Source organism: Bidens hawaiensis, unplaced genomic scaffold, assembly GCF_021521415.1.
Source record: "Bidens hawaiensis isolate Kalapana, Puna unplaced genomic scaffold, B.hawaiensis_p1.1 tig00056956_1, whole genome shotgun sequence".
NCBI lineage: Eukaryota > Viridiplantae > Streptophyta > Magnoliopsida > Asterales > Asteraceae > Bidens > Bidens hawaiensis.
In genome coordinates, this window is record NW_027500270.1 from 44,888 (window position 1) to 57,503 (window position 12,616).

A 12,616-nucleotide genomic window follows, 5' to 3' on the forward strand; every position below is an offset into this window, starting at 1 on the left:
GAAGTACAAAACTTTTCCGTGGAATTTAATTTTATCTGTCTACGGATTGTGTTTTTTTTTATTATGTTGGTTTATTATTTGGTTATACATGTTCACAAATGAAGATATATTTTATTTGAACCCCAAAAAACCCGAACCCACTTCAATAAAACCCGAACTTGAATTACCTTACCCGAAAAACCCGTAAGAGATTCGGGCTAGGTTTCGGGTTAAATAAAAAATTCTGAAATACGAAAGACCAACTTGAGAAACCCGTAACGTAAAATTTGAACCCCAAAAAAACCTATAATAATGACGACTAAAATGAGTAAGTTTAGATTTTTGCATTAATAATTTATAGCATGATTTGTATATGATCTGCGTTGATGGAGGGGGGACTATCTTTTATTAATTAGTTAGTCAAACAGCGGTCGGAATGAAATTGAAATGCACCCGAAATTCTAATTCACATTCAAATCCGTTATTAAATTCACGCGTATATCATCATCATCATCATCATCATCATCATCAATCAGCTCAAGTAGTAGCAGTCATGAAATCCGTGTCATAAGTCATCGTCACCAATATCCATATATTATTAGTGAAAGAAAACCTTCACACACACCCCTTCGTCAATTCCGTCGCCATTACGGCCGTCCTTATCACTCCATATTCGCCGGTAAATTTGTTTATTATTTTGATTGAATGCTGTTAATTAGTGGTTGAGATTGAGTTATCTTTTCATTTCGAATCTGGGTTTTGGAGTTGAGTTCTGTTTTCATTTCGAATTAGGGTTTGAAATTGAGTTATGTTTTCATTTGAAATTAGGGTTTGATTTGATTTGATTTGTTTGATTAGGATTGGGGAAATTGAGAAGAAATGGGGGATACTGAAGGGCATACTGATATGATTCAACGAGTTCAATCATCATTTGGTACTTCGTCATCAGCACTCCCTAAACATCAATCACAAAAGCCTCTCACTTTCAATCAGCTCGATATACCTCAATCGAACACGGCTCAGTTTCGGTCGCAGAACCGACAGTTTTCCTCGAATTATAGTCTTGATAATGGCGGAAAACGAGCCGGAATCCCACCGTCTCACCCGCAGTTTCCTCCCGTCTCGCCGTACTCGCAGATTCCGGTGGCCCAAGCTTCCGGAAACAGGGGTTCACATGGGTTTAATCATAGTTCGGGTCCGTCGCATTCCCGATCACTATCGCAGCCTGCGTTTTTTGGTCTTGATGCGCTCCCTCCGTTGAGCCCGTCACCGTATCGTGATTCGCCTTCATCGCGTTCGCCTGATCAAGTTTCTGATGATGTGTCAATGGATGACCACTCAAATTCAAATTCGAATCCGCACTCTTTGTTGCCGCCTTCTTCCCCGTTTGGAAGAGGGAGTTTGACCCGAACGGGTGAGAGTCTTCCACCGCGTAAGGCTCATCGGCGCTCAAACAGTGATATCCCATTTGGGTTCTCGACCATCATGCAATCATCACCACCATTGATTCCATCAACCAATTACGGGTCAAAGCCGATTCAGTTGGTCAAGCGAGAATCAAGCTGGGAGAAAACTGGTAATGAGGGCAATGCTGAAGGAATGGGAGAGAGGAAATCTGAAGGGGAAGTTGTGGACGATTTGTTTTCGGCTTATATGAATTTAGACAATCTTGACACATTAAACTCGTCTGGAACCGATGAAAAACACGAGACTCGTGAAGAAAATAGCAGAGCCAGTGGCACAAAGACAAACGGTGGCGATAGCAGTGACAACGAGGCTACAAGTAGTGTGAATGAAAGCGGGGGTTATATTCAAAAACTGGGAAACAATTTGGTTAATAATAAGCGAGAAGGGGTTAAAAGGAGTGCAGGTGGAGATATTGCTCCGACAACAAGGCATTACAGGAGCGTTTCGATGGATAGCTTTATGGAGAGGATGAACTTTGGTGATGAGTCACCAAAGCTCCCGCCTTCCCCTGGTGGTCAACTTGGTCAACTATCGCCTAATAATTCTATTGATTCGAATTCTAATACATTTAGTTTGGAGTTTGGGAACGGGGAGTTTACTGGAGCTGAGCTTAAGAAAATAATGGCGAATGAGAAACTTGCGGAGATTGCTTTATCTGATCCAAAACGGGCCAAGAGGTATGTAACTATTATCTTATTGTTTTAAATGTTTGGAAGGTTATTTGGGATTTTATCAATGTTTAGACAATGTACATACTGATACATTATAAAAAGTTATAACCATAAGTACAAATGTATACAAAGTTATTACGTTTAAACTATGATTCTCATTTTATCTGTTATCTTTAAAATTCAGCATTAGATGCATAATCAGTTAAAGCTATGGTGTAAATACGCGTTTTTAAAATTATTGTAAAACAAATGGCGAGCCCCCACATTGACCCAAGACCCTATTGACTAAACATGCTCATGGGCTCAATCTGAAGTTGACCTGAATACTTGAGTATTGTGTTAGATTTATGTTGCATTGTTGATCACATTGTTTCTTGGGTGTTTTAAGAATGTTTTGTGGTCTTTCTTAGGATCTTGGCTAATAGACAATCTGCTGCTCGATCAAAAGAACGGAAAATGCGTTACATTACTGAACTCGAACACAAGGTTCAAACTTTACAGACCGAAGCAACAACACTATCTGCACAACTTACCTTATTGCAGGTGCACCTTTTCTTTTAAGTTTTTCAAAAAGATATTTCGATGGAAAAGATTCATTTTGTTTGGGAAAGACGTAAAAAGATTCATTTTTGTTGAAAACAATCCAGTTTTGTGGAAACAAAAATAATTCATTTTTTTAAGATGCAAAAAGATTCATTTTTTTGTGTTAAAAATTTCATTTTTGTGAAAAAAGAAGATTCATTTTTTGTGGGAAAAGATTCCATTTGAGTCGTCTTATAATCCATTCATTTGATTATCACAATACAGAGGGACTCGGCCGGGCTCACAAGTCAAAACAACGAGCTAAAGTTTCGGCTGCAAGCTATGGAACAACAAACACAGCTTCGGGATGGTATGACCATTTTTCCATTTAGTAATAATAATAATCCACCGGTCCATCCATAAACCGATGGTGAGTTATTTTTTCTCTTGTTATTGACTCAACACAACCTGGTCAACCTTATGGCAGCTTTAAACGAGGCGTTGACTGCGGAGGTGCACCGTTTGAAAATGACTAACGCTGAACTAAATGGGGATGCAACCAAGTTCTCTCAACTCTCAATCAACCCACAAATGTTTCAGTTACACCAACAGCAACAGCAACAGCAGCAGATGCAACACCAAAACCAGCAGCAGTCCAGAAACGGTGGTGCCGCCACCAAGCCCGATTCGAACCAGTAGGGTCTAGTGGGCCCTAGTAAGCTTAAGGTGCTAAGCTTGTTCATACTATCACTATAATATCTTCTTGATATATCCCTGGTGCATTCATTCATTAGTTTTTTGTGTCATTTCGGGATGAGGGTTCTGTTAAGTGACTTCTAATATATTCTATGGAGCTTTTTAGTCATTTATTTTATATATATGTAGAGAAAGAAGGGTTTTAATAGGAACTTAAATATAAGTAAGAACGGTAAGAATCATTCTGGCCTGGCTGAAATCTGATGGAATTATGGATGTGGCTCGGATTTGTTCTTATGGTTTTTTATTTCTGTGTAAGTTCTAATTTGATCTTATATACACACACTACTTGGTGTTTAAAAACTTTCTTTTTATTCTTGATCTTGAATTTCATGGGATTTGAACTTGTTCTTGTTTTCTAATGTAATTTTTGAATATGAAGTTGTAGTTTCACCTATTTATTATGCCTTATGTGGATGATTGTTGCATCGTATCAGTAGTGACATGGAACTATGATCTTAAGTAGTGTTTGTATACAATGTGCCTTCGGTGGTCGTGTTTGGTGTGAATATTGGTAGGGCTGCTTAATACTGGGCCATCTTCAGCTTTGGCTTGGTTTTAGGCTTGAAGTTAAACGTGCCAGTTCTTTTAGGCTTGAAAGCTCTTAAAATGTTGAAATTTAAGGTCGAGTTCGGCTTGAATGAAACTACACCTAGATCGGGCTTGGTCTGGGTTTCGGTCTCCCTGCTAGGCTCAGAATATCCAAGGAGCTGAAGTTGAGCTTGAGCTCACAGATCGGACAAGTAAATGTATCTTTCACATGGGCAGCTTGTTTATCTACAAGCTGATTTCAAGTTAGTTTTATGGATCACGGTGAAGTTGACACTGACCGGACCCAATCTAGCCGGACTGGGATGGCTGTAGGTAGATGGGGCTAGTCGGTAATGGTTAAACAGGTTTTGGTTGAAGTGTCATACAGTGTAGTATGACTCGAAATAGGATGGACGGTCTTTATCACCATATTGGCGTTGGTTTTCGGTGCAAAAATTGCAGCCTGTCAGCCTCATAGCCATACTCTGTCCAAGTTGAAGGCTGGCCAATCGTAACCTTGTCCAGTCCTTGAGTCAACTGTTTCGGTTTTTATTTTAAAAAATCTTTCATTGCAGCCCTAGGCCATTGAATGAAGAACCGCCGTTATTTTAAAACTGATTCCGAATTGGAACTGAACTTGTGACGTTCTAAGGCTATGTGATGCCATTTAACGCCCCAATCGATGACAGCCGGCCTGGGTGTTAAAACATCTTTCTTAGAGGGCGATATGGGGGCCGACGCTAGGCATATCTATCTGTGTGTGTAAGTTCTTATCACACACCTTCATCACTTGGCAAGGGTGTTGCCCCAAAGCGAAGCCTAACAAAATTGAATTTGGGTTCGAAGGGCTGAAGCAAATAAAATAAAAATTGCAGGCATGAAGGGGTGTGTTGTGTATCATTTTCAGATGAGCATTATCCATACAATACAAGTGATTGTATGTTATGCACTTCTGCTTTTGTCTTCCTTGAGTCATCTAATCAAAGACTACGGTAGTGTTAAGAGACTCTGAGCGCAAGTAAGGTTTAAGGGAGAGAGTTTGCTGGCTAAAATCAACATGAATTCCAACTGATCTTTAAAACGATTCAAAAAAACCTAAAACATAATTTAAAATCAAATTTTGAATTCGTTTCATTTGATTAGGTCAGATTCAAATGCTATTCGTACAATTTTCCTGCTAATGTCATTAACTACCCTTGATTACAATTTCTCATGATTGAATATAATTAAATAATGTGGGACCACAAAAATTTTCTTTGTTTACTCCTCACAAAATTCCTGCCTACCTTTGATTTTGGTATATCACTAAAAGTAGATGTGAACATTGACCAGAATCTGTTCAATTCCTCCAATTGTCGACATGAATGCTTTACATGCTTTCACATGTATGTTTCAATCTCTATGGACCATCTTTACATTTCGCATTGATTCTATAACAGATAACTCATGCCTAACGGTGCTAACGCAAATACACTTTTAAGCGTCAAACTGTATATCAAATTACATTCTATTGTTTTAACGCTCATTTGAATTACTAGCAGGCCACTAATCCACCCGATTATCGTCATTCCATCATCAGGAAAAAAACACACTACATGTGAGAAAACCCCCAGCCCAACCTCGAAGCCACTATCATTATCATTTTGTCACCGATGGAACTTAAACCCAAGACTGAGGATCATGGGCAATAAAAATGTTCCATTGGCGGGAGGGTACCGAATTACATATACCATTTTCAGTTCAGTTTTCAACAAAACTACTTAATTCGGTTTAAAGAAATTCAATATCAGTTTGCTTTTAACTTCGAATTCGGTTCAGAATTAGAGCGAAAAATTGATCAAAACCAATGATCCTGAAAACCGAACAGATGAATACCCCTAAAGAGAAACCAGTATTTGGTGAAGAGTTTATTCATACATCATTCTTCCATAAAACAATTTCAAAAATAACAAGTTCAATAAAGATCCATGCCAAAAAACCTCAAATCCATATTAAAGTAAACATAGCAAGATAACTTGTTTCATAAAATTAAGATCAAGAAACTTAAATCCTTGCCCAATCATTAAACCTAAACTGCAACTTTACCATCTTGTTCTTCATAATTCACATCCAAATCCCCCTTTTGTTCCTTTGATCCTTGAAGCCACCCGCCATCGATCGAATCAATACTCCCATTCAATCCATCGTCCACGAAATCCCCAACCCGCTTCACAATCCCACTCGGTAGCACCGGGTAATCCCCAGAGAAACACGCGTAACAAAACCTAGGCGAATCAGCCGCTAACATATTCTTCAAACTATCAATCTTCAAAAACGCAAGTGAGTCGCACCCGATAAACTCCCGAATCTCCTCAACACTCATCCGGTTTGATATCAACTCGTCTGAGCTCGGTGTATCGACCCCATAATAACACGAAGCAATAATCGGTGGGCTTGCGATACGCATATGCACCTCTTTCGCACCCGCTTCTTTCAACAACCTAACAATCTTTGAACTTGTGGTCCCCCTAACGATTGAGTCGTCAACCACAACCACCCGTTTTCCCTCCAAAACAGCTCGTACCGGTGACAGCTTCAACTTAACCCCAAAATCTCTAATCCGTTGAGACGGCTCAATAAACGTGCGCCCAACATAATGCGACCGAATCAAACCTTGTTGAAACGGGAAACCCGCTCGGTTCGCATACCCAATCGCCGCCACAACTCCTGAGTCCGGGACCGCGATCACCACATCACACTGAACAGGACTTTCGGTCGCCAATATTTCCCCAAATTTCCGCCTCGACTCATAAACGGATTTCCCGAACACGACCGAGTTCGGCAACGAAAAATAAATATGCTCGAAAATGCATGATTTAGGTTCCGGATGTGGCATTAAACACAACGATTGAACTCCATCTTTGTCGATGATCAAAACTTCACCCGGATTAACTTCTCGTTCATATGTCGCTTCAATCAAATCAAGCGCACACGTTTCGGACGCAAACACAATCGCCCCGTTACTTCTCCTACCCATAACTAACGGTCTAAACCCAAACGGGTCTCTAACGGCAACTAACTTATCTTCCGTTATAAACACCATTGAATAAGCTCCTTTAAGTTTCTCACACGCCTCAACTATTCTTAGAAAAAACGGTCGCTGTTTCGAAATAGCAATTAAATGTAACACAACTTCAGTATCCGAACTAGTGCCAAAAATAGAACCGTTTTCTTCCAGTTCAGCCCTCAGCGTTTGGTAATTTACCAAATTGCCATTGTGTGCGACGCCCACGCGCCCAAAACGGTAACCTGCAATAGGAGTAAGCAATAACCAATACGTTAATCAAAACCGAATTGAAAACCGACAAACCAAAATTAACCATAAACCAAATCATCCAAACTCAGTTGTAGTTTTTTTACCATTGGTTAACCGAAACTAACCAAACCGAGCCATTCATATTTTCATATATTTCATACCACCATATATAATATATGTATACATCCCTGTCATGATTTTTTTCCTAACCAACATTTTGTATTTTATACTACACTTACCATTCAAAAGATTACACTAATATGAAAGACACTAACACGAAAGGTAAACGGGTAATAAGCTTTACAGCAACCTCTTTTTTATTCTATTAAAAATAAAGCTTTGGGTCTAACGGGCCTAAAAATTATTATACAGTTCATTTTGTATATTTATATGCATCATTTTCATGTATTTTTAAAGAAAAATTAGCCCAAGTCTGATTTTGTTTAATCAAATAAACCGAACCATTAGTTAATTCGGCTGAGACTAATACGCTAACCGAACCGAACCTGCGACAAACGGCTGGACGTTTTTGAGCATGGATTGGCCAGCGGTAGAGTATCTAACGTGGCCGATGGCGTTGTCACCGGGAAGCTGGTCTAGTTTCGATTGGTTGAACACTTCCGACACAAGCCCCACGCCGGTGACGGACTTCAGTACGCCGTCGGGCGTGGCGGCAACGATTCCGGCGCCTTCTTGCCCACGGTGTTGGAGCGCGTGAAGCGCCAGATAACATAACCGGGAAGCCTCCGGGTCGCCGTAGATTCCGACCACACCGCACTCTTCACGAGGTTTATCGTCCAAAAACATGTCTTGTTGTTGCTCATGCTCCTCGGATGAGTGAAAAACAATGTCGGAGATTGGGTTTTTGGCTTTGAGGGAGAAAAGGGGTGTGGGTTTGGACAAGGGTGTGAAGAGGGTGGGTTTAAGGAAGGACGAGGATGTTTTGTCGGCGAGTGGGCGGGGGAGGGTGGCGGCGGCGGTGGAAGTGGTGGCGGCGGCGGACATGGTTCGGTTGGGTTCGGGAGGAGAAGAATGATGTTTGGTTTGTGCTTGGTTGGGGGCTATGAATAGCCAAAGTGGAAGGGTTAGGTTTTTGAGGTTTTATAAGATGTGTTTGTGTTTGTTTGAATGGTTTAAGTTGAAAGAGTCACGGGTGGTGACAGTTTTGGATGACTGACTTTTCCTAGTGGGCTCAGTACGTTGGTTCTAGTAATTTAGGAAAAAATATTAATAATTAATGAAACTAGGATTTTCTATTCCCGAGATTTGAGGGGTTCTTTTTGGCTTTTGTTATTTTTTTATTAAGACAAAATTCGCAAAATCGTGTGAGATTTCAAATTTGTTCCCTCAAAATCGTTTTTCCAGATTTATCGTTATTTTAACGTATCTTCGGGGATGTGTTAGTTCAAACACATGGTTAATGATATAGGCTTTCAAAAACATGGTTAACGATGTGTTAGTCATCTAAAGTCATAGTCAAAGATGTGTTTAGCATCTTGTTTGTTTTTTCAATATTATATTATTAAAACTAATTTATTTATATTTGGTTTTTCTTTTATAATTTTTTTATATAAAGCTCTATATTATTTCGAATATATCTTTGAGATGTGTTTTTTTTATTTATATTTGCTCATTCTATAACATACGCTCGTACTCTTCTACAATTCTTACTTGTTCCTGACATAACCATTCTTGGGGAGTTTGTATCCTTTGGCGAATTCCAGATTGCTAACGTCCGATGAGCGTGCCATCCTCCCTGAAAGGGAGAGATGCGCTGGAACAATTTCCCGATCTGTAGTTTGCTGACGCCGTCGGTTTTCTACCGTCACATGCTTGTCATCATCAGGGATAGGACCACCCATGGGAGCGCCTTCCTTAGCGAGCGATGGAGTAACGGTCATATTCGCCTGATTAGACTCATTTCGACCAAAACCACCAACAAAAGTTGTTCTAGACGAAAAATGGATGGCGCCAATGAAGAAACGCCGACTTAATCCTAAGGTTATGGTTAGATCTATGTTTCAACCAAGTTAGGGGTTCGAGAGTATGGTTCTGGCCAAACGAATTTTAAATCAGATCTGAACCTGCAAAACAGATCACCGTGGGATCGTTACAAGAAGGACAGGATGGGGAGTCTTCTCATAACCACCCTCTGGCGTGAAAATCAGTAACATTTCTGATGAGATAAAGTATTAAGTAATATTGTGTGATTGATGGAATATGTGTGCACCTCTTTGTTGATTGTATGAGGTATTTATAGCCGGGAGTGGTAAAGAGTGATTGATTGGGCTGTCATTGTCCAAAGGATATTCCATTCACCTAAGGAGACACGTGTTTATCTCTGATTAGATGGAGCAGTTGGTCATGTGCAAGGTCATTAGGGAGTGCCTTGCTGGCTCCTTTTCATTGGTCAAGCTTAGGGGTGTTCATGGTTTGGTTTGAAACCATGAAATCACCCAAACCGGTTATCGGTTCGATTTGACGACATGTATTTATTCTTAACTTTCGGTTGATTGCTTAAAATTTTACCGTAATGAACGGTTTAGTTTACGGTTTATACCAGAAACCAACTGTATAAAACCGGACCGGACCGTGTGGTTTTTATATTTTAAATAATTTATTATATATGTGTGTGTGTGTATGTGTGTATATAGTGTGTATATATGTGTGAGTATGTGTGTGTATATATACACGTATTATTAGACATAGTTAAATTTAAATTATTATAGTGTATATAAAAATATATATTACTAAATGTCTAAATACTAACAGTACGTAAATGAAAAAATGGTTTAGCCCAAATCTCAAAAGCAAATGAAAGCAAGTCACATACTTTAATTTACCTTTACTTTAAGTCCTTAAATCAGGTTTTAATCATAGAATCTCAGTTGTCACTTTCATCCTTATTCCTTACTCGGGCTAGTCAAGTAAAAATTTAAATTATCTATACTATATATAATATACAAGTGAAGGGCAAATTAAGACGATAGATTTTAAGTACTTTACAATTGTTAAGGCACATGGTACAAGAGTAAGAGGGACAAAGTGGTCATTTGTAACACAAATATCACGTGTCTTTCATATTTTACCAATATACTTACAATCTTGGTCCCTCTACTTTAATCAACTTTATATAAATTTAAAGAATAGTTACAAATTCAACCTCTATCTTTTATCTATTTACTCTTTTTAGTTTCAATTATAACCCAACTTCCCCACGATTTTTAAACGGTCATAATTTTTTCGTACGTTAATATTTTTTAAAAAAAACTTGCACCATAAAAACGAACATTTTATTCTCTTTAATTTAAGTATGGTATTATCATAGTTTGTTTAAGATATAAAAATAACATTTTATGTATAGGCGTTTGTGGTCCGGTTTTGATGGGTTTGGATTAAACTGTGAGCCAAATCATTAGTAATGGTATGTTGTCGTTGAAAACTGAAACCGGACCGTTGAGAATTTAAACCAACCAAACTGAATCATTACCAACGATTTGGTTTGTACTTCTATAATAAATTGAGTATAAAATATGACAAACGATTTCACGGTTTTAAATAGAATAATAAACGCCCATAAATATATACGTGATTACCAAATTATGTATCACACCCCGCCTTCGGGCCTAAGCGTGTGACTCACAGTTGGTACCACTTTTGTCAATTTATCAAAGTTTGCAGCAGAAATGTTATTTTAAAATATTTACTTTCATAACATAGGGAATTGAATTCCTTTGTTTGTTTTACAAAATTATTTGTTTAAAAACAAGTTTAATATATATATGCCATACAAAATTTGCTGAGCCGCCAGCTGTAAACTATGCCTAGTGTTCTTCTATCTCCACTGGCATATCCATCACTATTCCTTACCCCTGGTTACCTGAAAACAGTTTCAAAATACGTTAGCTATATGCTGGTGAATACGCTGACTCAATAAAACATTTTCACAATTCGTAATGACACAACACCAATAGTGTTCAACGACTCAGTGGTTCTCAATCCCATCTCATCGGAACTAAACATACGCACAAACCACATAATCGGACTTCACTCGCCCTAGAGACAGTCACTTGTCTCATGGTCAGTATGTCTGTAGTGTGCCCACTACAGTACATATATGTAAGGATCCAGACAAATGTGTATTTTAGCCTAAGTGTTTAGTATTACCTTGTATCAAAACGTTTTAGAGGATTTGAACCAACCCTCATGCAAATATTTCCATAACTCTTTTACATATGGATAACAGTCCATAGTTTCAAAGAGTAAATATCTTTTCAAAATATACAGTACATAGACGTATTCACGTCATAAAACATTTCACACTATAAAAAGGTTTGGACGTATTCACCTTTTGTTGATTTCAAGATTTCTCACCAACAGAAGTCTGATCTTTATCTCGGACCTATAATACGAGAATAACATTCTATAAATAACTAGATCTATAATCTAGCTATAGACCTTAAGTCTATTTGCAAAACCTTTACCTTGATATTCATTTCATTTTACAAAATATTTATATGCTACGTTTCTTCATCATGAAGAACCGTATATATCAAGTTTCTTCTTTCATAAGTAATATCTTTATAAAAATAAAGAGCAACATTTCATCAATTATCTTATCTTATGAAAGCTTATATTTCACTTACTTACTTGATCAAGGTATAGACTATACCCTTGACTAGGGTCTAGGCTATATAAAATAATAACTTAAGCAGAATCCCTACCTTACGCGGGTATTTTGATTTGCCTAAGCCTTGTACCAATAGCACTTCTAGTTAAACCGTCAAAACCTTGTTTCAAACTCGCTTAACCACTCGACAGAGCGTTAAAACTTCAATTCATGCACGTTTTACGAGAAATCAGAGTCTCGAAACCTCACGATCGTCGGGAACGCGTCCCTAGGTTATGTGTGTGTAAAGAAAGGTGTTTTTGGGATGAGAATGCTTCAATCCCGTAGCCCCCTTTTATAGGCAAAGTTTTGACCACCATCGCGTAGCACGATGGGGTTTTCCCCTGGCCATCGCGTAGCGTGACGCCGCAATTCACCAGAGGTTGCCATGTGTTGACACGTGGTTGATCCGGTTACTTAACCGGGTCATCGCGTAGCGCGATACCCCCTTCCTTCTGGACCATCGCGTAGCGCGACGCCCCTTTTTCTAAACTCATGGGAAACTGCATCGCGTAACGCGATTATCTAGCCTGTATACCCGTCGCGTAGCGCGATGGGTCTGGAAATCATAATTTTTATTTTTAGTCCTTGAACTTTAGTATCTTGTCACTTGTTGGTCGACCTTCCGTAGTTCAAAAAAATACCAAAGCGGCCCGCGGCGATGCGAGCGTGCGAAGTGCTAAGTGCGCCATCGAAACGCCACATTACGCCCATTGCCCGAGTCCG

At 38.9% G+C, this 12,616-nt stretch overlaps 2 protein-coding genes across 2 annotated transcripts; one reads left to right on the plus strand and one right to left on the minus strand.

Annotated features, from left to right (window-relative positions):
* Positions 1-595: 595 nt before the first annotated feature.
* Positions 596-3,593, plus strand: LOC143601673 (bZIP transcription factor 29-like). Its single transcript, XM_077079024.1, has 5 exons — positions 596-658; positions 838-2,123; positions 2,528-2,660; positions 2,925-3,009; positions 3,127-3,593. The coding sequence occupies exons 2-5, from the start codon at positions 859-861 to the stop codon at positions 3,336-3,338; spliced, it is 1,695 nt and encodes a 564-aa protein (XP_076935139.1). The 5' UTR covers positions 596-658; positions 838-858; the 3' UTR covers positions 3,339-3,593.
* Positions 3,594-5,904: 2,311 nt separating this feature from the next.
* Positions 5,905-8,227, minus strand: LOC143601674 (amidophosphoribosyltransferase, chloroplastic-like). Its single transcript, XM_077079025.1, has 2 exons — positions 7,728-8,227; positions 5,905-7,214 (listed from the first exon to the last, which is right to left on the minus strand). The coding sequence occupies exons 1-2, from the start codon at positions 8,224-8,226 to the stop codon at positions 5,995-5,997; spliced, it is 1,719 nt and encodes a 572-aa protein (XP_076935140.1). The 5' UTR covers position 8,227; the 3' UTR covers positions 5,905-5,994.
* Between the last annotated feature and the right edge of the window lie 4,389 nt (positions 8,228-12,616).

Coding starts and splice junctions, on each gene's coding strand:
- LOC143601674 (XM_077079025.1), bottom strand. CDS start 8,226: ATGTCCGCCGCCGCCACCACTTCCACCGCCGCCGCCACCCTCCCCCGC. Junction 7,215..7,727: donor CGTCCAGCCGTTTGTCGCAG/GTTCGGTTCGGT, acceptor CTCCTATTGCAG/GTTACCGTTTTGGGCGCGTG.
- LOC143601673 (XM_077079024.1), top strand. CDS start 859: ATGGGGGATACTGAAGGGCATACTGATATGATTCAACGAGTTCAATCA. Junction 2,661..2,924: donor CACAACTTACCTTATTGCAG/GTGCACCTTTTC, acceptor ATCACAATACAG/AGGGACTCGGCCGGGCTCAC. Junction 3,010..3,126: donor ACAAACACAGCTTCGGGATG/GTATGACCATTT, acceptor ACCTTATGGCAG/CTTTAAACGAGGCGTTGACT.